This window comes from Protopterus annectens, chromosome 2.part0 (assembly GCF_019279795.1).
Source record: "Protopterus annectens isolate FY-2018-M chromosome 2.part0, PAN1.0, whole genome shotgun sequence".
In the NCBI taxonomy this organism is placed as follows: domain Eukaryota; kingdom Metazoa; phylum Chordata; order Ceratodontiformes; family Protopteridae; genus Protopterus; species Protopterus annectens.
Window position 1 is genome coordinate 252,320,716 of NC_056728.1, and position 22,580 is coordinate 252,343,295.

At 38.9% G+C, this 22,580-nt stretch overlaps 1 protein-coding gene across 1 annotated transcript in view; it reads right to left on the minus strand.

Annotated features, from left to right (window-relative positions):
* Positions 1–22,580, minus strand: part of LOC122792731 (cingulin-like) — a 1,533,502-nt gene that overhangs the window by 817,900 nt on the left and 693,022 nt on the right. The window contains exons 7-8 of the mRNA XM_044060313.1: positions 8,520–8,576; positions 492–551 (exon numbers count right to left, since the gene is read on the minus strand). Coding sequence (XP_043916248.1) covers positions 492–551; positions 8,520–8,576 — 117 coding nt within the window. The remainder of the gene's footprint in view (positions 1–491; positions 552–8,519; positions 8,577–22,580) is intronic.

Below are 22,580 nucleotides of genomic sequence, written 5' to 3' on the forward strand. Positions count from 1 at the left end.
TGAGAAGTTGAGCTAAATGGGAAAGATGACGGGAGAAGAGACATGGCAATTAAATGGAATGGGGATAGGTTATATCATACTTACTACAAAACTACTTCATGTGAGGGTGCTCGGGCAACTAAAACAGAATGCCTGAAGCAGTGGGAAATTATAAACCATTAAAGGAGTTTTAAAGATGAACGAGGAAGGGAAGGTAAAATGCAGATGCATGCAACACTCAGGAAAATGCAACAAACACCAGTCTTAATCCACTGGCACACTCAACCGCATGGTTAGTTCTACTAGGAGCACAGGATGGAAGGTAGCCTAAATGATGGCTAAAGGCTTGAAATTAGCAAAAGGTTAATAGGATAACGTCTTTTTCGCTTAAGTCAGACATGCAAGATTAGACTGGGTAGCTGTGTTAACTAAACGTCATGATGTTTCCTGTAAATAAGAAATGCATGCTTCCAATTCATCACTTCTAAAGGAGCAACCAAAAAAGAACAAACCATATTGTCTCGCCTGGATGACATCTTTTTAGTTCTAGTCTCATCACTGTTCCTGGAGCTCTGTTTTTAAGGTGCAAAAATTAGACTATTAGAACCACATTTTGAAATATCAAAAATGCATAATTTAAGGCTTTCCATATTTTCTCTTTATGAGAGAGCCTGCCTGTAGAAGCCTACATAATGAGTGAATTTATTTTACCAGCAGATCACAAAAGCAAAGACAACTACCAACACACCTACAGTATATATATGGTTATTACACATCGTGCAAGCTCTGACACCTCCTAGTACTTACTTTTCCACATCCTTGTAGTTATCGGCCTTGCATCCAGTTTGCATTCTACCTCTCACAACTGCTTCCCTCTCATGGCTTTAACAAGTTACCCTTTGAGTGGCTAGCATCTCTGTCCACAAAAGAGTCCCAACTCTGGGAAGGAACCTTGATTTGTGCACTGTGTGGACCATTTTAGCACTATTCTGAGTTCCTGTGGATTTTTGAGCTGTTTTAGCTTACTATTGTGGTTTTGGCTGTGCTGAGTCGAACGGACTGCATAGCACATTAAACATTTAGCTTTTAAGTTGTGGAGCCTGTCGTTCTTCCAGTGGTTTGTTTTTTGTAATTCTCAGTATGACACACACTTTAAAGCTTCTGGAAAAAATAATTATGGGATATTTATCTTATGTACGTGAACTACAATATATGCTTTCCTAGAACCAAGTATATTTATAAAATGGGTGTAAGTACATACAGTATGAAACTAGGCTTAAGGCTAGCAACACAACACTGTCATCTCACACGATCTGAATGTACCAAGGAGCATCGGTTGCTGTCGCTTCTTCCCTGACGTCAGTGCGCCAGGGGTATACAAGAGGCATCCGACGCCATTTTCTTCAGTTTTTCTTGCCCCAGATGTCAGGTGCCCCCAATAGGTAGGCAAAAATATATATATATATATATATATATATATATATATATATATATATATATATATATCTATCGATATATATATATATATATAGATATATATATATATATATATATATATATATATCGATATATATATATATATATATATACACACACACACATACACACACACATATATACCTAGATAAAAATAAAACAACACCTTTAGGCACAAGCAAATACACCACAGAGGTAGCATAGGATAGAGTGGTAGAGATAAGTTGAGCTAGTTCAGAGTGGATGGAGGGAGGGTAACCTGGACTGCAGCAGGGTGAACACTCGAACATCTACATTTATGGTAGGTACAAAACCGTACTATGTTCATCGTGTTACCCTGCTGCAGTCATCACACTTGGGTTGAATCCCAAAGCTAAGGATGGGAGGTAGAGTTAAACAGGGTTAGAAGAAGCTAGTAGGCCCTGCAAAACTGCAGTGGCAAAACCAGCTCTAGTCTTAGAATATAGAGGTAAGTGGTAGTGTTTGGTGAAGGTGTGTACTGAACTCCAAGTTGCAGCTTCCAGAATATCTTTGGTTGGCACTCCCCTGAGAAAGGCTGCTGATGTAGCTGCAGCCCTGGTGGAGGGAGTGGGACCTAATGTTAACAGGTACAGGTTTCCCATGATGTGTGTAGCAGAAACGTATGCAATGCCCTATCCATTTAGAAATGGTCTGCTTTGAGATTGCTTTTCCTTGTGATCCTGTAGCATAGGCTACAAAGAGCTGGTCAGTTTTTCTGAAAGCCTTAGTTTTATCCAAGTAGTAACGTAATTGCCTGTGAATGTCCAAAGAGTGCAGGAGTCTTTTTCCTTTGTTCTGGACATTTGGGAAAAAGGTGGGCAAATGAATGGTTTGGTTTAGGGCCACACTGGATACCATCTTTGGCATAAAGGAAGGATTAGTTTGAAGAGAGACTCTGTCTTGATGAAAAATGAGGAAAGGTTCCACTGCCGTTAGTGCCTGTAGCTCTGAGACTCTTCTAGCCGAGGTTATTGCTAGTAGCAGGGCAGTTTTCCATGAAAGAAATTTTAAATCAGCTGTAAAAGCTGGTTCAAATCTTCAGCCATCTTAAGCATCTGTTTCTTAGGCATGGGGCATTGAACTGTAGACTGATGTACAGTCTTCTTAGGTTTTAAAGGAGTTTTAAGCTTAGCATAAGATTTAATGGTGATGACTGCAGCAGGGTAACACTATGAACATCCTTGATTTGTGTACTGTGTGGACATTTTAGCACTATTGTGAGTTCCTGCAAATTTTTGAGCTGTTTTAGCTTACTATTGTGGTTTTGGCTGTGCTGAGTCGAGCGGACTGCATAGCACATTAAACATTTAGCTTTTAAGTTGTGGAGCCTGTCATTCTTCCAGTGGTTTCTTTTTTGTAATACTCAGTATGACACACACTTTAAAGCTTCTGGAAAAAATAATTATGGAATATTTATCTTATGTATGTGAACTACAATGTATGCTTTCCTAGAACCAAGTATATTTATAAAATGGGTGTAAGTACATACAGTATGAAACTAGGCTTAAGGCTAGCAACACAACACTGTCATCTCACACGATCTGAATGTACCGAGGATTTTGGCCAAAAAAAGTCAAGAGTCATAATACATATTTATGTGCTTAAATCCTGAGCACACCATAAATCCATGATGGTTAAACACTAAAACAAATGATAAATTTTGGAAGCATTTGTCAAAAAGTAATCTTTAAGATGATAAAACATTATAAAAATGATAACTGTAAACACTTATTGTACCCTCTTCTAGAGCTTACAGGAAGATTTCTTTTTTTTTTACTTGAAAATACACAAATACAGCATTTATAACACCTTCCAAGCAGAATAAAATGTATAAACTAAATGACTACTCATGGTAGAGATGTCAAAAACAATTAAAAGCTGACTGGTGTCGTACATGTTTTAGATATGAAAAACAGGAAATATGGGAAAGATTTCAAAAACTTTTTACATGGCTTGTGGTGTAACAGATGGGTAATTTCTGAGTTATTGATAGTAAGTAATGTTCCTATTTCTTCTTGGTTAAACTCAAAATAATATTCCTTAATGGGGATCTTATTAGCAATAGTGAGTAGTATAATTATGTTAAATTGGAAAAAAAAGTGCATAGTTTTAAAGAATTTATCAACTTCGCCATCTGTGGTATGTCAAAAGCAAAACTGCAAGTATTTTTTTAAGGTCAAAATAGAGAAGGAAGATTTGTGAAGGCTGGGTAAACATGAAACAGTTATAGAAAATAAAGTCGTTGGATAATGTAATTTGCAGTAAAACAAGATTTATATCTTAAGAATGGAAAAGAAAATCTGTAACCCGCTTTCATTTTTCTTATATCACTGTAAATAAAAGTTTTATGTTGATTTTCATTGCATAGTTGAAAAATTGAAAAAAAAAAGAAATAAAAACACAGTTGACCCTTAACATTATTAGTAGTAGTAATCACGTCAATAAAAAATGTTTGCTGTGAATTAATTGCCAACATCAGAACATGTACAGTAAAAGAAGCAGGTCTCAAAGAACTTTATAATCCTGCTGAAAGTGGGTCACTCCCAAAGATGCCAAGGCAAGTGAATTTCATCAGTGTGGGGCCTGATTTGAAAAAGTAGGAATGCCAGATATTTAAGAAGACAAGTGTACATATGAACATACAAAGATTTTAACTGGAAGAAAACCTGCGTCAGCTACACATCTCAAAGATCTGTATTCTGCATTAGCTAGCCAACGTTTCAAATGCAGTTTTCTCTGTACTAAATGGTCAAAGTAAAACAATCCAATAATTAAATTCCTTTGTCACAATGTTCTGTGACAGTATGGTGGCAAGAGGCATAGATCAGCACTGGACTTTTGTCAGGTTCGGAAAGGATTCATGATAAATTCCCAATTTTAGCAATCTAGCACTAGGATCCCCCTCCCCCAAAAAATTAGAAATAATCCATGAGTCTCTTAGACTGACTTGTCATCAGTGTCACACGATCACAGCTTACAAGTGCAATGTATTTGACATTTGTTCCTCCAATCACTGAGAGACGCATTTACTTCACAACCAAGGAGACAGCCAGAGAAATGTGTGCGGTCTGTGTGAAATGTCACATTATTTAACTTTTCTTGCTTTGTTCAAAATGGAGCTGTTTTTGGAAACTCTAGAACAACACAACCCTTAAATAGGTCCATGTTGCCCTGTCAGGACAGGAATGAAATGACCCAACAGGTGGTTGTTCAGTATGCAAGAACAGATATGCCTGTTAGCAACTGCATTAGCTATGCTGAAGACCACATTACTGCTGAGAAAATGCAGCAAAGATAATGACAGAGGCATAACTGATTGCCTTTGAGAGGTGCGCCATCCAGGAAGACAACCATGCCAAGATTATCTTCCAGCTATCAGGTACGTCCATGAAAGCTTACATAGATAAGGAAGTTACAGACTTTTCTGACTATAACAAACTGAAAAGAATTGTATGCTAAGGGCTGGTGTCTCCTGAAACACACAATATAACATTACATAAATGTACAACTAATCCCAACACAAAATGGCAACTGCTGGAACACATTACAAATTTATGGCTAAAACCTGAAGTAAACAGTAAAATAATAATGTTAAATATATTAGCTCTTGACAAGTTCAAAAGGACAGTTCCAGCTTATTTACATTAGTGGGCTTTCCAAAGTGACCCTGGGAGTACAGAAAGGCTAGTTGTGCCAACTGAAGACTGTTGGCTAATGAAGCCCTTGTTTTCAAGTGAACAAACTAATCATCCCAAAGCACAGGGACCCCAGATGGAATCTGGAGACATTTGGTATTGGAACCATGCACAAGAGGACCAGATGATGCATCAGACACGTTTTAGCAGCTTCTGCAGAGCTCTGTAGGGAAAAAATACAGTAACTGAATACGGTGATCAAAACAACTAATTAGAGGGAAAACTTTCAGGGACAAGAATAAACAATTAGGGTAAATCTGTCTTGTGGGGGTGAGAAGGGAATGCTAAGCAACACTGCTAGAGAACAAGCACTGATTTACTCACAAATCTTTTACACAGAGAGGAAAGAAAAAACAGAAATGCAATGTTTTATCAAGGGGAAACATTCAATAGAGTAGACTGTAATATATGGCAAAATGTACTGATTTAGAAAGTTTCAATTATAATTCGGTAAAGATACTGAACTAATGCTGTTACTATTAAAAATGTAAAGATGAGATAGTTCTTCTCCCTTCCATTAACTGATCAGATGCCTTGCAGCTCAAATGAAAACAACTGACTTATGGGGGGACCTTTCAGGCATACCTCTCAAGTGTACCTCATTATGAGGAACATATCTCATCTGGGGTCTTAAAATGTTCATGTTCCTCAAAGTTCCACATTGAAAGGGCCTGTAACATATTCAGTATTATGATTTTTTTAACTGATATGCATGGTAAACAGAACTGAATCATATTCATTTATTAAAAGATATTTTTTACCAGTAAAATCAGCATATTTTAACCATCCTATAACCTTCCTAGCTGAAGTTAATAATACATTAGTATGTGTTCCACATTTTGGCCATTTGTTCCACATTATGAGGGCTAGACTTCCTCATTTTGGAAATGGAAAGTTGACAGCTGTGCTTTTGGGAATTAAACAAGCAAGTGGCCTCTATCTGTGATGGTGGGGGGGAGGGGGGGAGTTAAACCTAAACGGCACCAATACGAAGCTGTGGGTGAAAAGATGGTAAGGATCGATTAAGCCTAAACACACACATTGCACATACGACAGGGAAAGGAAGCAGGAAACAAAATAGTTTAATACTGAGAGAGAAAGATTTTTAATGTGCTTCTCTTTGTTAAAACTATATACACTCAAAATGGATGTATCTAGAATACTGAAATTTGGAAAAGTTTCCCAGAAAATGGCCTACACACATTTAAAAGCTTTTAAAATTCTACTTAAATTTTAAAACAGCAAATCAGATTTACTTCACATCTAATTTTACCCTGATTCTGAAAATTGTATCATGATAAGCAATATCACCTTTTAACATTTTAATACTATAATATAATCTTAACAGCTGTTCTTTTACGAATACACATTCATTATATTTTGATACATTTGCTTCTATTCATTCTTTACCTTTTTACTCCCTTCCAGTTAAATGTAGGCATGACCTATTATCATAGCTCTCAACCTCTTAGTGGAAAAAATCTGGACAAAGCCAAAATAACGGAGGAACAAAGTCTCAAGAATAGCGACACATTTTAAATACTGTTTTTAGAACCTTAGAAAGTTGCTAGAATAAACTGTCTTGTTACCATGCATTTTCTGAAGGATATGACATCCGAAACTCAAAAGACTGCCATTACTGTGTGAATTCAGTCCTCAGTGATTTGCCACAACAATCCAGAAAAATCACATTTTATGGGGAACAGACCAAAAGTACGAGGCAAAAATCTGGACATTCTGCAAAAATCTGTACAGCTGAGAGGTATGCTATGCTTATTATCTTCTTTGTAATTTCTTTTATAAATATGCAATAATTCTTCAAGAAGTTTGGACTGTTAAGTCATTAACTTCAATTGCTTGTATATATTTGCAAATAGTCAGGTTTAGTATAGGTTGGACTTCCTGTAAGTTGTCACTGGTTTTGATAATATTGCCGAGTCTAATGTTATCATACTATGTTTGCACAACAATGTTTTTTTTCCTATTTTGTTTTTTGATAAATGATAAAATCTCTAACCAAAAGTATCTGGAAAAACTAAAGTAGATCCTAACACAAAAACGTACTGTTTCAGAATGACTTAACTGTAATACAGCAGTGGCACTAAACAGAATGATGCACCTGTTATTTAAAGGATGTTAAGTGCCATTGTGATATGAATTCCAAATCTCAGGAATAGGCTCACCATCCATGTGGAACCTAACCATATTCAACCGTAACCTAGACCAGTGGATGAGAAATCAGAAATTCACCCCTGCTCTGGTGCCATGTCTCTGATGGAGAGAGGCAGTCAGTAAATCATGTTCCACCTAACAAATCCCCATATATATATATATATATATATATATATATATATATATATATATATATACATACATACACACACACACACACACACACACACACACACACACACACACACACACACACACACGTCTAAGATACAAAAATTATTGTACAACACACACACACACACATATATATATATATATATATATAACACACACATTATATATATATATATATATATATATACATACATATATATATATATATATATATATATATATATATATACACACACACATACACATGTCTAAGATACAAAAATTCTTGTGACACTCTTGGGTAGCATGACTATGTTTGTAAAGGACTTTGCTGCTGCTGTTAGCCTAGTATGAACCTATATGTGACAGTTTATAAAAAATTAATAGTCTCTGAAGGCCATACTGAATGAGATAGAAGCAGTCTAAAATTATTTTTGTGTTGAAGCTGCTGGCGTCAAAAGTAACAAAAACAGGCCCATCGATAAATGGGTACATCAGAAAAAGAACATTCCCAATTCTGTACTTGCAGGATCCACAGGACATTGAACTATGATGCTATGGAACATTACTGGAGATTAACATGACAAAAAAAAAAAAAACTCTGGTTCAAATTGTGCCTTGTTATACCTTCAGATAAGGGGTGAAGTGCATTTGTGACTTGTAAAGTCAAGTGACATGACTGCATTGCACAGTAACCTGTGAAGTCCAAATTTAGGACTGCAGCACATCACCTAACAGTTTCACTGCCATCAGCAGGGTGTGCCTATAACCACTGGTAAACAGTTGGTGGGAAGAGAATATGGGAAGCAAGCCAGAAGAAAAGTATGAACACTAATGCAGAACTCACATGAGAATGTCAGCACCCAGAACACAAACATACAAAAGCAAATTAAACATACAGCAGGCTTTTTAATACAAAGCACAGCAGTTCATCAGCTTTAAGTAAGCAAACAGTAAATTAAGCCCAGTTTCCAGAGACAAAAAGAACTGTGATATTAATGGACTGTGGCCTGAGGTACTAACCCTGCTAGACTTTCTACTCTGTGAAGATCCATAATACCCTTCATCAAAGCCATTGGCCTGTTGAGGTAAAAGAGGAAAATGCATCAGTCAAAAAATTCAACCATATGAGAGCTATTTCAACAGAAATACCGTTACCTGAATGTATCTGTTTTGATCTACTAATAAAAAATGAAGAAAAATAAATTTACTGCTCAGCTATAACTAAATGCAGCCAATAAACAGCACCTGGATGCAGGTACCACTACAAAAAGGTATTGCACAGGGGTCACTTGAATTCTGTCAAATCAAAAACAATGACTGTACAATCAAGTTTTACTGTTAAAACAAGTAAAGCACATCTCTCGATACTGTAGAAGCTTCACAAAAGTTATGACACTACATACGAATAAAAGGCTATTTAATCTCTATAACTACAAACTACAAGACAGACTAGCAAACACTCAAAATACTTTTGTGAAACACACAACAGGCATGCCAGTGCACACACTCGTGTGTATATCAGTCCTAATGCAGAAGTTTAAGTCAGACATAAGGCTGAGTGTCTCCTGCCTCTACACAAAATAAATGTTTGTGCTCTATACACTTAGGAAATGAACAGCTGCGGCCTGACTTTGTGGTGTAGAGGGACTAAGCCCTGACTATGCCCCAAATGACTTGAGTAGTGGCCTGGGAAGCTGAATGAACGGCATCTGCTGGCTTAGCCAACCACACGTGAAGGAGGTGGTATGATCTACTACCATTATCTCAAAAAGATTAAACTGCAGCATTACAGCCACTGCAGGCACAGTTATTCCTGGTGGGGGGGGTCTAAATGACGGGCAGATTGGCTTACTCCCTAACACCAGACTCTTGTCTCCAAGTAAAATCAAGGGGTTGATTATGGTCTTGCTTCAACCAGGTACCAAATGAGCTGATTAAGCTCTTACACCAGCCAGTGAACGGATGGGCCACAGGTTTCTTACCCTGGCTGGGAAATGAACTGTCCTGCCTCTCACTCCATAAGAGGAATGAATGGGTCAGCAGGATGCTGGGAAGGATAGGCACTATGTGCATTTTCTGGAAAGAATAAAAAGAAATTTAAGATTCATTGATAGTTGTAATACACAACTAGAAGCTAATCAGGTAGCTGAAAATGAATTATTCATTTCACAAAATCCTATTCACACAGCAAAAAAAAAAAGGGGGGGGGGCTAGCTGGCATGAAGACAATGATGGAAGATCCCTGGAATGTAGAGAAATTGACACTCAATTATGGAATGTAAAGATACTGTGTTCAGACCAGTCATCCCTAGAACTCAGTTAAACTTACTTTCAGCTCTAAAGACTTAAAACTCATCCGGCTAGAAAATGAGCAATGACATACACCTGTCCTTTGCCAGATAATCTTTTCATGCACTGAATAGGTCTACATACTAAATAACCAGAAATGACACTTTAAAAAAGTAGAACATGGCTACATGTCTAACAGCATGTTAGCAACCATGGACTATAAGGGGACTATGACGGTTACTGATCATAAAAAATACATACTGCAGAGGCTCCAAACCACATTTTCCGCAGAAAAACAATTCCAGAGAAACACTCAGAAGCTGAAAGAAATGTTTGATTTTAGAGCTTTTGTTTTAACAAGTACAAAATTTCTTCAGATAAAACTGTGAAAAATCCAAGCCAATTAAAAAGGAAGCGTATCTTCACTTAATCTCTTAAACAACATAATGTCCCATGGTTGTTATTGTTGTACAACAAGAAATTCAAAGAAATCCATTTAGGAGACCGAATATAAAAATGGACTATTGAAAGGGAACCAACATTTTAAATTTTATCTTTTTAGTCTGTTACTGACCATAACTACCTAGTGTTCAAGAAATGTACTCTAAATAATTCATCTTGACAGCAAAACTTGAGAGATTAATTTCTGAGAGTACATTGAGATCAAATATGAGACTGAAATTGTGAAGAGAAACCTAATCATACTTTGCAACAAATGGAGATGTTTTTGATTCCCTGATTTATTACCAGTTAAAGTGGAGAACAGCTGAGACTCTTAATAGTCTTAAAAGCTGTAATACACTACTACTGCCACATAAATTGCACTCAAGGAATTGCACTTCTAACCAACTAACAACTTTAATGAAAGATGTTATTATAGCAATAACCCACGCCTGGGTGTGGGTAATGCTAAATTTACCCACGGTTGGCGTGGTTTGGTCCCGAGGGCGAAGCCCGGTAGTACCAAACAAAGCCAACCGTGGGTAAATTTAGCATTACCCACACCCAGAAGTGGGTTATTGCTATTATACCATGACATTATTTAAGAAAAGAAACTGTTACTTTTCTTAAATAATGGCATAGTATAATGCCTGTTTACTGCCCTTACGCAGATGTCTGGCATCCGCGGCAGTTCTGATGTACTGCGCGCCTGCAGTACATCAGAGCTGTGGCAAAAGCAACGGAGAAAGCAAGATCTCCGTTAATTTTTAGTGTCTCGTTATGTTAAATGAGTTTAACATGGAGAAACAGTTTTAAAATAAGCAACAGAGATGTCCGTTGCTTATTTTAAAACTGACTCGCTATGTTAAACTCATTTAACATAGCGAACACTAAAAAGCAACGGAGATCTTGCTTTCTCCGTTGTTTTTAACACTGTCTCGCTATGTTAAATGGGTTTAACATAGTGAGACAGCTTTAAAATAAGCAACAGAGATCTCCATTGCTTATTTTAAAGCTGTCTCGCTATGTTAAACCCATTTAACATAGCGAGACAGTGTTTTTAAAAAACGAGTTATACTAATGGAAAAAAGTCCGGGCGACCGGACCTTTTTCCATTAGTATAACTCGATTTACAACGGGCACGCTGGCCAATCAGCGTGCACGTTTTGGGGGGGGTCATGGTATAATCTGCAGTAGTTGCTTTTGTTCTTACTAGTGTGGCAGCACAAAGTACCTTAGCATTTAAAGCTGTTAGGCTTCCAATACAGTCTTGTGGTGGCTGCCGAGTATGGGAGTACAGGCAGTAGTATTAAAAAAATCCATAAGAAACTCCTTATAACAGCATTTTTTTTTCTAATTCCAAATACTGTGTGTATTATAGTTTATTTACAGAACAGGATCAAGGATGTCTGAATTGTAAACATTCAGCATATCTTGGACAGCAAAAGGAAGATGAATCCTCTAAGCCAATACAGGTCTCATATACATCATATTACCAGTTAATCTTATCTGTACTATGTAATATGTAATTTCCATCATCATTAACTATTGAACTATGGCAAAGTGCAGCTCCTGACTCCTTCAGACAGCTTTGTACATAAATCCAGTTCTTGTTAGTTCCTGTCATTATCTCTTTGTAACCAGTGTAATGTTTCTTACTGGGAAAAAATATATTTTTTTAATCTTGCCAAGAAGTTCTACACAAGACAAACCTGCCAACATCACAAAAACTGTATATTAATAAATGTAATTTTTTTCTAACCCTGAATTCCTTCACAGGTACAGACATGCTAATTTATTTTGTTTTCTTAGGAAGGTACTTTTTGCCCATAATGGTCTGCAAAGACACAGCCAATGGGATTACAATGTCTTACAATGCGTTGCCAAATTACAGACTACTTCAAGTAGAATGGAGACTCAGAAATACTGCAAATTATGAGAATCATAAGTAATGCTAAGTGCCTTTCTTTTTTTTTTTTTTGCAGTGACCCTTATGTATGTGTTTCCTATATACATGATATACTATGTACAAAAAAAGTTCTTGCAAAATTATAAAGAAATAGCCAAGATGATTTTACTTTTTTAAAAAGTGATATTTTGTGAGTCTCAGGTTCTGTCTTCCTTCCTTAAGTCAGCCAGAGAGTCATACTTCCTGGCTTGCAAAGCTCAGCTAATTGATGAAGCTGGTCTCAGATGTTATCAAGGTTTATTCACCTTCAGGTTACAAAAGGTGTTAAAAGACTATGGTCTCAGGAAAGGAACACAATACAGCTTTACATGACAGCACAGAATCACATAGTTGTAAATTATGAGCCTGAACAGCTTTATGACTTCAGAGGCTGTAGGTAACAACAGCAAAAGACTTTCAGATGTGACAGGCAAAGTAATGCAATAGTAAGGGGAAATTAAGTCCTTAAGAAATCATCAACATCATGAGATTTCACAGGATAGAATTTCACAGAGTGAGGGAAAAAGCCAAGCTGTGCTTCTTCAATATGTGAAAGCATGGGGGGAATCATACTCTAGGAAGGGAAATACATTTTGGCAAAAGTAAATGTGTTTAGGGTACAGCTGTCATTTACTATAACAGTTAGTGTCTGACCTACAGTTGCATTATCTTTATAGTTACAAGCCTTTAAACATGACATGCTGAATGATAACTTCACTAAATCCTTAAATGCCAAAAAAGTTGTGCTTCAAAGTCCATCAAAAAATTACCAGATGATACATATTCTTTGGAAGGATGGGAATTGTCCTTTACAAAAAACTACATTTTTGTGGGGCTATGCCCCCACAAATCCACTCAACTTAATATAAACACTTCTGAGGTTACACTAACAATTCTTAACAGAATCCTGTCCTCAACACTAAGTCCAGACAGTTCTCCTCCCTAAATACAGATCAAGTACAGTCACCATCCCAATACCCATGTAATCCCCACCCCGAACAGTCAAATGGTCTGGACCTCAAGTACCCTTTTTAATTGCAACTTAGATACAGTAAGAACAAAAAAAGCAGAACAAGTAAACTTTTCTGCCTTGTACATTATGATACAGGTGATGAACAGACCTTAAAGTTGTATGTTTTACATCTAGTACACAAGTTCATATTACCAAACACACAATTTTCAAGCATCTGAAAAGCTTGAATATGTCACCCCAACCATAATATCCAACAAGTTATAACATCACTCAACTCTGCTTTGCGTGAGTATTTATGCTTGTAGGCCCAACAGCTACTTCTACAATCCCAAGTGTACTCTTAATTTGCAGTTTGTAGAACTGGATGCAGAAATTCAGCTGGGATCTTGGTATTTTATTTATTTATTGACTTATTTTACTTTAAGGATGCCACCCCCCCCAATTTTCTTTACGCTGCGACCTACCCCACAACAAGAGGTGAAATATGGAATAGGAAATAGCACATCTATGTTACCCAGACCGCTTAACATCTGCGAGAGTGAATATTATACTTCTGTGCTAACCTTAGCAAATGAAGACCCATACACCTGACAGATGTATTGTCAACTACATATTGCAAGTCAATTGCATAAATTTGACAAAGACTATATGGACTACAATGGGCAGTATAGTGCATAGCACCACTGTCACCTCATAGCAACAGGCTCTCCTGTTCTGTTCACAGCACTTTTACAAACAGTGGTTACTAAAATCTGTTACATTCATAAACTTTAGTGAAAATGACACCTAACCACCATTGTTTTCTACTTCAAAGTAACAAAATCTTCATGTTACTAAAACCACTTTCCCTTTTTGCCTCCTCAATATTCAATCTTTCCAGCTCTGAATTCTATACTTGCAAACAAATTCTCCTCAAACAACTTGCATAAATGAAAGCTAAATATTCACCACAACAATAGATCTGCATTGACCATTTCAACCCCATCACCTTTAGGACTAATGCCTGCATGCACTTAGTCTTGACTCATAAAACATTCACAGGCTGCTATGACCCCCCTCTACCCATAACACCCAGAGGTAAAGGATCAATCTCCAGATCATAGCAGTCTGTAAAGTGCAGTAATTCAGAAAAGAAGTATTCCTCAAGATGACTGTGTCCAGAGGACTAACAGGCTGAGGGATATTGAACAACAGTAAAACAGCCTAAACAGATTTATCATTACATTAAGTATCTAACTTTTGTTATCTGATGTTGGGAATTTCAACTCCATCACCTCTGGGACAATCACAAGTCAACACATATAGGTTGTTTATCGCAACAGAATACCCTTGCCTACAACAGTTCTGAAAGCTACCCAGATCTGGAAATGATACTCAACTTATGATTTATAAAAGTGGAAGAAGGGCCACATGACCCAGATAGTTCTGCACCGAAGCACATCTCCTGGGAGCACGTCCATTCTGAATGTTGCCACAAACCCTGTGGTGCTTTCTAAATGGAAATCATATGAGAAAATGGCTACAGTGTAGCCTGAAATTTTACCTCAACTTTAGAGTGCAGTGCCCCGAATCTTAGCCTTTCCAGTCTAGCTTCAGCAGACTCAAAGAGCAATGAACCACCAAAGTGTGTATTAGTTAGTAAACTGGACTACAGAAGTGTCAGCAGATTTGATGAGGCAAAGCCTGGCACTGCGGCACATAGTAATGTCTGACCCCGCCCCACTGGCAGAGTCATCCAGTATGCTATAGGTGAGATGATGGTCTTAGTAGCAACTGCACCGCAAGTTGACAGTTATGACTGCAGGTGATTCTTGATGTCTGAATCTTGTGACTGTTGTAGACTTTTAGAAAACTCTGGAATATTAAACCTTGGAAGGCATCCAACTCTCTAGAATCTTTGCATGTGTATGATGGTAGCTTAATACCCTCAGAGAGAAAAGGTAGATGATGATAACGGTGCATTCACAGTCTGTCCAAGGAATGCAACTCCTCATCTGGGCAGGGGAATGGTCTTGGACTGAAGCTTAGAGTCCTTTCTGAGCACAGTGGAGACCATGTTAGAGCCGACCACTTGATTCTGTCACCACTTGGGACAGTCTCTAAGAGGTCATAAAAATCTGTCTGGGCACATGGGAATGAGAACCATCACATTTTTTTCCTAAATGCTGTCTATGAAAAGTTTAACCTTTTCACCCACCAGTAAGACTACTCAAGAGGATGATAGGAAATGCTCAAACTCAGAGGCATCTTAGGTGTTAAGAGTTGGATAAACAGGATGGGGGGGTTTGTATCTTTATACAATGTGCACCTGCCTTTTTTAAATGGATTTTATCGATGTGTTTTGTAACTGCAATTACACATCAGGCTAACACAAGATTATTCAGCTATGTTGCACTGTGCAAGAATGTGAAACAATGTAATCCACATTAACAAGATTTGTGACATGACCAAGAATTATTTTTCTAACAATGGGCCTAAAATTAACATTTCTGTCTACTTGTGGACTTCTGACAAGAGAAAGTGAACAACTAATGTAACAGTTTAATCTTTCTGGAAACAGACAGCACATAAGAACCTCCTTCCACACCTTTATGGAAATGTGGACATAAGACCAGACATCTCAATTTGTCTTGCACTGTAATTTTCTGTATATTAGTCACAGAGTAGGCTGAGGCTATGAATGTACTATAAGGCATTGCATTCCTGCTTTTAGTAAAGACTGCCTGATTTTGTCCCTTGCATAACATGTATGCAGTTAAAAGAATAACATAGCAAATATCTTATGGAATATTAAAACCTTGGATAGTGTCTGACTATACCGAGAGTTTCTCAGAGTTTCACTTTCACTGGAGCCACTGGAATTTTATCCTGATGAGCTCAAACATCTCTCCAAATTTGCAGTCAATGGGAGGCAAGATAGGGGAGTCGGCCTCTAAGTCATCATCCTAGGGTTGCCACCTTTTCAGATGCCCAAAGTGGGACATTTTTTGTAGAAATGTGAGGTTTTGCAGGACAAAACATACCCACGGCTAGTGCAAAGGACAGAACTTCACTTTTTTGTCAAAATAAAAACGTTTTTTTCTATCATTTGAGTTGCTTATGCTTTTTCATATAATATTATGTGTTTCAGATAGAAAATAACTGTTTTATGCAACTATTAAAGAAAACAAGAAATATATTTTGCCTTAAAATCTCAGGACATTTGCCATTTTTTAGTTTTTTTTTTTTGAAGGACACAGCTGCCCAGAGTGGGACTGTCCCTCGCAAAGAGGGACAGGTGGTAACCCTACATCATCCATGTGTAGGGTGGGACACTCCATAGCACTTGTACTAATTCTTACACTTCTCCTTACAGCAAAGTCTGTGAATGTGGAAGGCTGAGTATCAGGCATACTGGCCTTCTGCTTAGAGATTCTGGTCTCTCTGTGCAGGCTCAGAAGTTAGGGAACAGCACCAGAGAGTGGTCTCAAGTAAGCAGTGCACCTGAACCAATTCAAAGGGGAAGGGGTGCATGCAGGGATGTCAACATTGTAGGTACTAGGGCCTGCAATGACCCTGATACCAAAGTCGAGAACAATGCAGTCGAAGGGATAAGACCAGATGAAACACAGGCCAATTAGATGACCACACATGTCTTAGGTCATGGGCCCTGCCGTTGAACAATGACAGGCTGAGTTTGGTGAAGGAATACTCACTGTAAAAGCAAAAGGAGCCAAGTCAACTGTGTATCATTCATCTCCAATGACAAGGCAGTGCTGACCCTAAGGGTGGTCAAGGTGTGAATTGTCAATGGTGATAGTTATTGCAAAACCGGGGCAACAATGATGCCCAAGCTAATAGGCCAACCAATGGTCCTGATGGAACTGGAGCTAAAACAAGGACCAGGGATGAAGAGTCTAGACGAAAATCTGAAAAGTCTGGCAAAGAAGGTGGGCTTGATCCTCTGCTGCAGGCAGGGGAACACACCCAGATCAGATCTGCTGCATTTTGAAAAAGGCTTGCCATGTCTTTCTGTAATTCACTGGGACAGAATGAAACTAGTATGGTCCAATGGATGCTGAGGGAAAAGGTGTAGAGTTCAGAGCGCCAGTTCTGTTGCAACTGAAAGAATATTCCCAAGGCAAGAAGTCCTTTTGAGGGAAACCACACCAGATACACTCTAACAACAGGAATGGGAGAAATTAAAAAACAAAATCAATGTCAGTATTCTTGCCAGAGTCCATCTCCACAGGTTTCTTAGAATAAGGAAAAATGTTGATTTGTGTGTAAATGGAAGGAGAAGTTCTAACTTAGTACTTGAGTTTCTTCAACTCTAAATATTTAGGCATTCTTTAATGGAGGAGGTCTTGAAAGTGGTGCAAGTGGAGAAGTCCTTGTAGAAAAATGTTCCTCTCCCAAACATTTAACACATCTTGAGCAATTATCATGGAGTGACTGTTTTGCTCTAAAGGAGTACTTTTTAAAGGCATGTGAATCCTTGCCTTTAGCAATCCCTAAAACGAATGCTGCCTGTGAAAAAATACACCATAAAGAAAGCAAATAGCAGCAGCAGTAACTATGAGCTTGTATCACAGATTACACAACAGTAAATGCACAAGGGAAAACTCAACAGTAGAGCACTGTACAGAAAGAAAATGGTGAGGATAGGAACCTGCCAAGAAATGCTATCGTGAAGCATTCATATCTACGCTAACAAGACTAGGCTAGGAAGATCTGACCTGAAACAAAGGCAACAATGTTAGAAACAACTCTGCCATCAACACACACAAATTAGAGCAAATGCAGCGTGAAACCGCTTACTGAGCAGCTGAATTAAACATGTGGCTGAAGATATCTGGGGACGACTATTACAGTTAGTTGAAACTTCCCATCTGTATTAAATCACTCAATCAGAAGCTACAGTTTATGTCCTCTAATACTAAAGCAGTGTTTATTTTAGCTACAGCAAAAAAACAAAACAAAAAAAACCATTCACGATAGCAGTTTGGAATTTATTACCTAAATACATCAGAAATCTCCACTCCATAATCCATTTTCAAACCTCTCCCTCAAAATACGTAAAACAAGCAGCACAGTGCCACTGTTTCCAACAGAACTAAAAGCATTAATATAATTCTCAATTCTACCTCTTCCAGCAATAAAAAGGCCACAAAATTAACCGTTTCTTCCGTCCATTTATTTTTCATACTTTGCATTTCAAATTTGTACACTGTATATTTCTTCACTGTCCACCTGTACATTTCTACTTTATGGCATGCCTCCTCTGTCTTCAGTGTTTTCTATACCATATAATGAGGGTACCTCCTAATGCAAGTACAGCTATCAGTAACAAGTAAAAACAGTACTCAAAATGAAGTGCTGTACAACGATGGCCAATGAAGTACGATTCTCTTGAGAAATAGGTAGCGTAATTAAATGATATAGAACTTATAAAAGTGCAGCATATATATAAAGACTTGCATGAATTTCCAATGCTTCAATTAAGTGCACTTACAAAATATCCACGCTGTGAATGCAGTTACACTGTAGCGAAATGATGGTTTCAAGGTGTCCAATCTTTCAAGTCTGATATACAAAGTATCCACACTGAAGATGTGGTAGCTGCTGTAAAACTGTAGCAAACTGTAATTACAACTTAACCAATCAAACAGTTCAAACAGTTCAAATAGGAGCTTCTGGCTTTAGTGGCAGTTAAAATCCTTTTATTGTAGAAGAAATTATTAAAATCTTCATGTCAAGTTAAAATCTTGGTATAGAATAAAACAGTCCCTCTGTATTCCAAACGATAAGCGCTTTCGGTATCTTCTTCAGATCGTAGAGATTGGGACTGGAAGTTCCTTTTTATAGTAATATAAACCTGGATAAAGGTTTCATGCCCATTGTTTTAAGGCTAAAGTTTATGACCAGAATATGTGGAATGTGCTTCATTGCTCTGGTTTCTGTTAGAATATACTTGTGAAATGACTTATATTGTTGTAGGTTTCTGAGCGGGTGTTAGATTGCTAAATAATGCAGTTTGTGGCCTAAGAACTCCAGACTAAGTGTCAAAAGTGATGTAATTTGGGAGGGCCTTAAAGGCATGTTTGTTAGTAATGTTTAAATACTGTTTTCTCACAAGATACTGAGAGCATTTTGATCTTGGATATCTAACTCAGCACTCTGCCTAAGCTCACATGTAAGTTCCTAGCACTGTGATTTCTTGTAGGAATAGTTAAAGCTAGTAAAGATTAACTGAACTCTTAGATATCTTTATGGTGTAGTAGTTTTGTCTTGTGTTTTATTTATTTATTATTAAATATTTTTAAAACCTTCTACCTGTGGCTGGTTTGTGTAGAGATGAGCTCTAGAGTACATTGCATATTTACAGAGGTTATTGTAATAGGCCACTCTAAAGTAAGCCTTGTCTGTTGGTCATACTACCATTAGATTATAACATTGCACAGTAATAATTGGACACCCTTTTAAGGGCCTTTTAGTAGCTGATATTATTAGCTGGGTGGTGGCAATTACTACTACCGTATAGTCTGGGTAAAGGGGCACAGCTGGATAATCTGTGTCAGCCTTTCCCAGGAGTGTCTGTGAAGTTGTACAAATACCTATCTCAAAGTGTGTGTGTGTTGTGTCAGATACTTGGCAGGGACACGAAGCACTGGTTGGACAGAGAGGGTACTGGAGGTTCTAGCCTGCCCAGCTAGGCTGAGACCTAGACCCTATAGCTGTGCCAGTGGGGAGTCTTATTGGGGACCTGGTGAGCAAAGGAGCAACCAGCCCCAGACTGACTGTGATCTCTGTGTGCACTTAAGGGAAATTGTACTTTACTGTGTGTATTAGTTATCCTTTCCTCTCTTCTACGAGACAACCTCCCTGGTGTTAGTGGTGAGGATTGAGGCTCCTTGATTGCTGGGCCAGGGCATGATTGTCACAAGTGTTTGGCAGTGGTGGGATCTACTTCATATACTAATTGTCTTGTAATGGTGGTGTTAGAGCGAATTCCTGTAGCTTATGTACAGTGATATCTAAAAGTGTTTTGTACTCAAACAGCCACGCAGTGTATACTCAGAGTTCAGATCACAGTTGTTTTATTTCTTTTGTTAGCTTAGTGTTAGTCAGGGTGAGCAGGCAGCATGCCAGCAGAGGAGTACGGAAAGCTGACAAGGAGCCAGCTGGCAGAGATATGTCAGGCTAGGGGACTGGTGCATGGAAACCTGACTCAAGCAGACCTGACTGCAGCCTTGGTTACAGCTGCATCAGAGAACAGCAGCTTAGAGGACAATCAGACTGACAGTGGAGGTACAATATCCTTGGAGAATGGACAGCTCAACCTTTCTGCAGTGGACTTAAAAATCCAGCTGGAGCTAGAGAGACTTGAGTTGGAGGCCAGGCGTATGGAACTAAAAGCAACTGAGAAAATGAGGAGTCTACAAGCTGAGGAAAATGAACGGCACAGGAGGCGTGAGAGGGAAATGCTGACTCTTCACCAGAGTCATGGAGGTAATGGGGAAGAGAGTAACTGGACCCCAGAAGCACAAAAGGTCAGTAAATTTCTTCCACAGTTTAAAGAGGGGGATCATTTTGATAGCTTCATTCATATGTTTGAGCAGGTATATAAACAGTATGAAGTTGACCAAGGGCTCTGGGTACAGTTCCTGACCCCCCCCCCCTTACTCCATGGTAAAGCTGTAACTTCTTTAGCAAAAATGCATGGCACTGACTGTTTTGATTATACTGCTGCAAAAAGTTCTTGGAATGTTTTAAGCTAACACCTGAAATGTACAGGAAAAAGTTTTGTGAGCATAGACGCAAGACAGATTAAAATGCATGTGAATATGTTGCTAAACTGAGCACTTATTTTCATAGCTGGGTGAGTGGATGTCAGGTCACCGATTCTGAAGGGCTGGCAGACCTTTTGGTGAGGGAACAAGCCTTTAGCACTTTGCCTGAGGACATGAGGATCTGGTTAGCTGATAAACAGTGTGCTACTTCCGAGGAGTTGGGGAAGAAGGGAGACCTACACCTATCAAGCAGGGCAGCCCTACAGAGGAAAGGGACCCCCAGTACTGCTCATGGGACTAAAGGAACCCATGGTGGGCAGCACAGACTGCCCCAACAGAATACACCAGTAGCATGGGAAGCCACTAGTCCAGGTACACGTCCAGAAGCTAGGGTTAAATAGTTTGAATGCAACCAGTGGGGCCATGTGGCATACAGATGTCCACAGAGGCAAGGTGGGGAACCAAAGGTGAGGGAGCCAGTAAGTGGGAAAGACAAAATGCCAATAGTAGGTTGTCTTAAGACAACAGGGGTATGGAACTACCATCCTGCAGATGTCCTGAGAGGGAAGGATTTGGATGAGGCAGTACTATGTACTTATGCAGTTACATGCAGTGAGGCTAAGAGACAAGCATGTGGGTCTGGTAGCCTGGGGGAGACCCAGACAGAGTGCATACTTACAGCCAGGACTGCTGAGGTGGTTACTTCAGGGAGTGACCTACGCTGTAGCAGTGAGACTGAATGTGAGCCACAGCTGCGTGTGGGTACTGATGTTCCCTTGGACAGGGTAACTGCAAAGGTAGAGGTGAGTAGAAGTATCCAGGCTGACAGTGAGGCACCACTGTCAGAGGATGCCAGACTTCCTGTGGAAGGGGAGCTGGGAAGGGTTACAAGTAGAGAGCTGAGACAGGCTCAGCTCCCAGACAATACACTGCAAGACCTGAGGCAGGTAGCTAGGGAGGCACTTGATTCTCAAGGGAAGGGGGAATCTGTTTACTGGAACAAAGGGTTACTGTACAGAGAGTGGACCACTGAGGGAGGGCTACAAGGTGAGAGAGTACAGCAGTTGGTAGTGCCTAGAGCTTACCGTCTGGTGCTTCTAGCCATAGCCCATGATATTCCCTTTGCAGGTCATAAGGGCATAAAACATACAAAGAGGCATATTATGCAAAACTTCTATTGGCCTGGAATGTCCAGAGATGTAACAGGGTACTGCAGGAACTGTGAGAGCAATGCCAAAAGGTAGGCAAGGCAGGAAACAAGGTGAGAGCGCCTTTGATGCCTTTGCCTGTGACTAAAGAGCCGTTTCAGAGGGTAGTTATGGATATTGTGGGTCCTCTGAGTACCTCGAGTTCCACAGGGAAGTATATCCTAGTGATTGTAGATTATGCTACACAATACCCTGAGGCAGTGGCTTTGTCCTCCATTGAGGCAGAGAAGGTGGCAAAGGTTTTGCTAGAGATTTTCTGCAGGGTAGGTTTCTCAAAGGAAATACTGTCTGACAGAGGTGCCAATTTTTTGTCAGACCTGCTGGCTTGTCTGTGGAAGTCCTGTGGGGTGAAGCACATGAAGACCACCCCCTACCATCCCCAGACTAATGGTCTTGTTGAGAGATTAAACTCTACAATCAAGTCCATGCTACTGGCATTTGTATATCAGT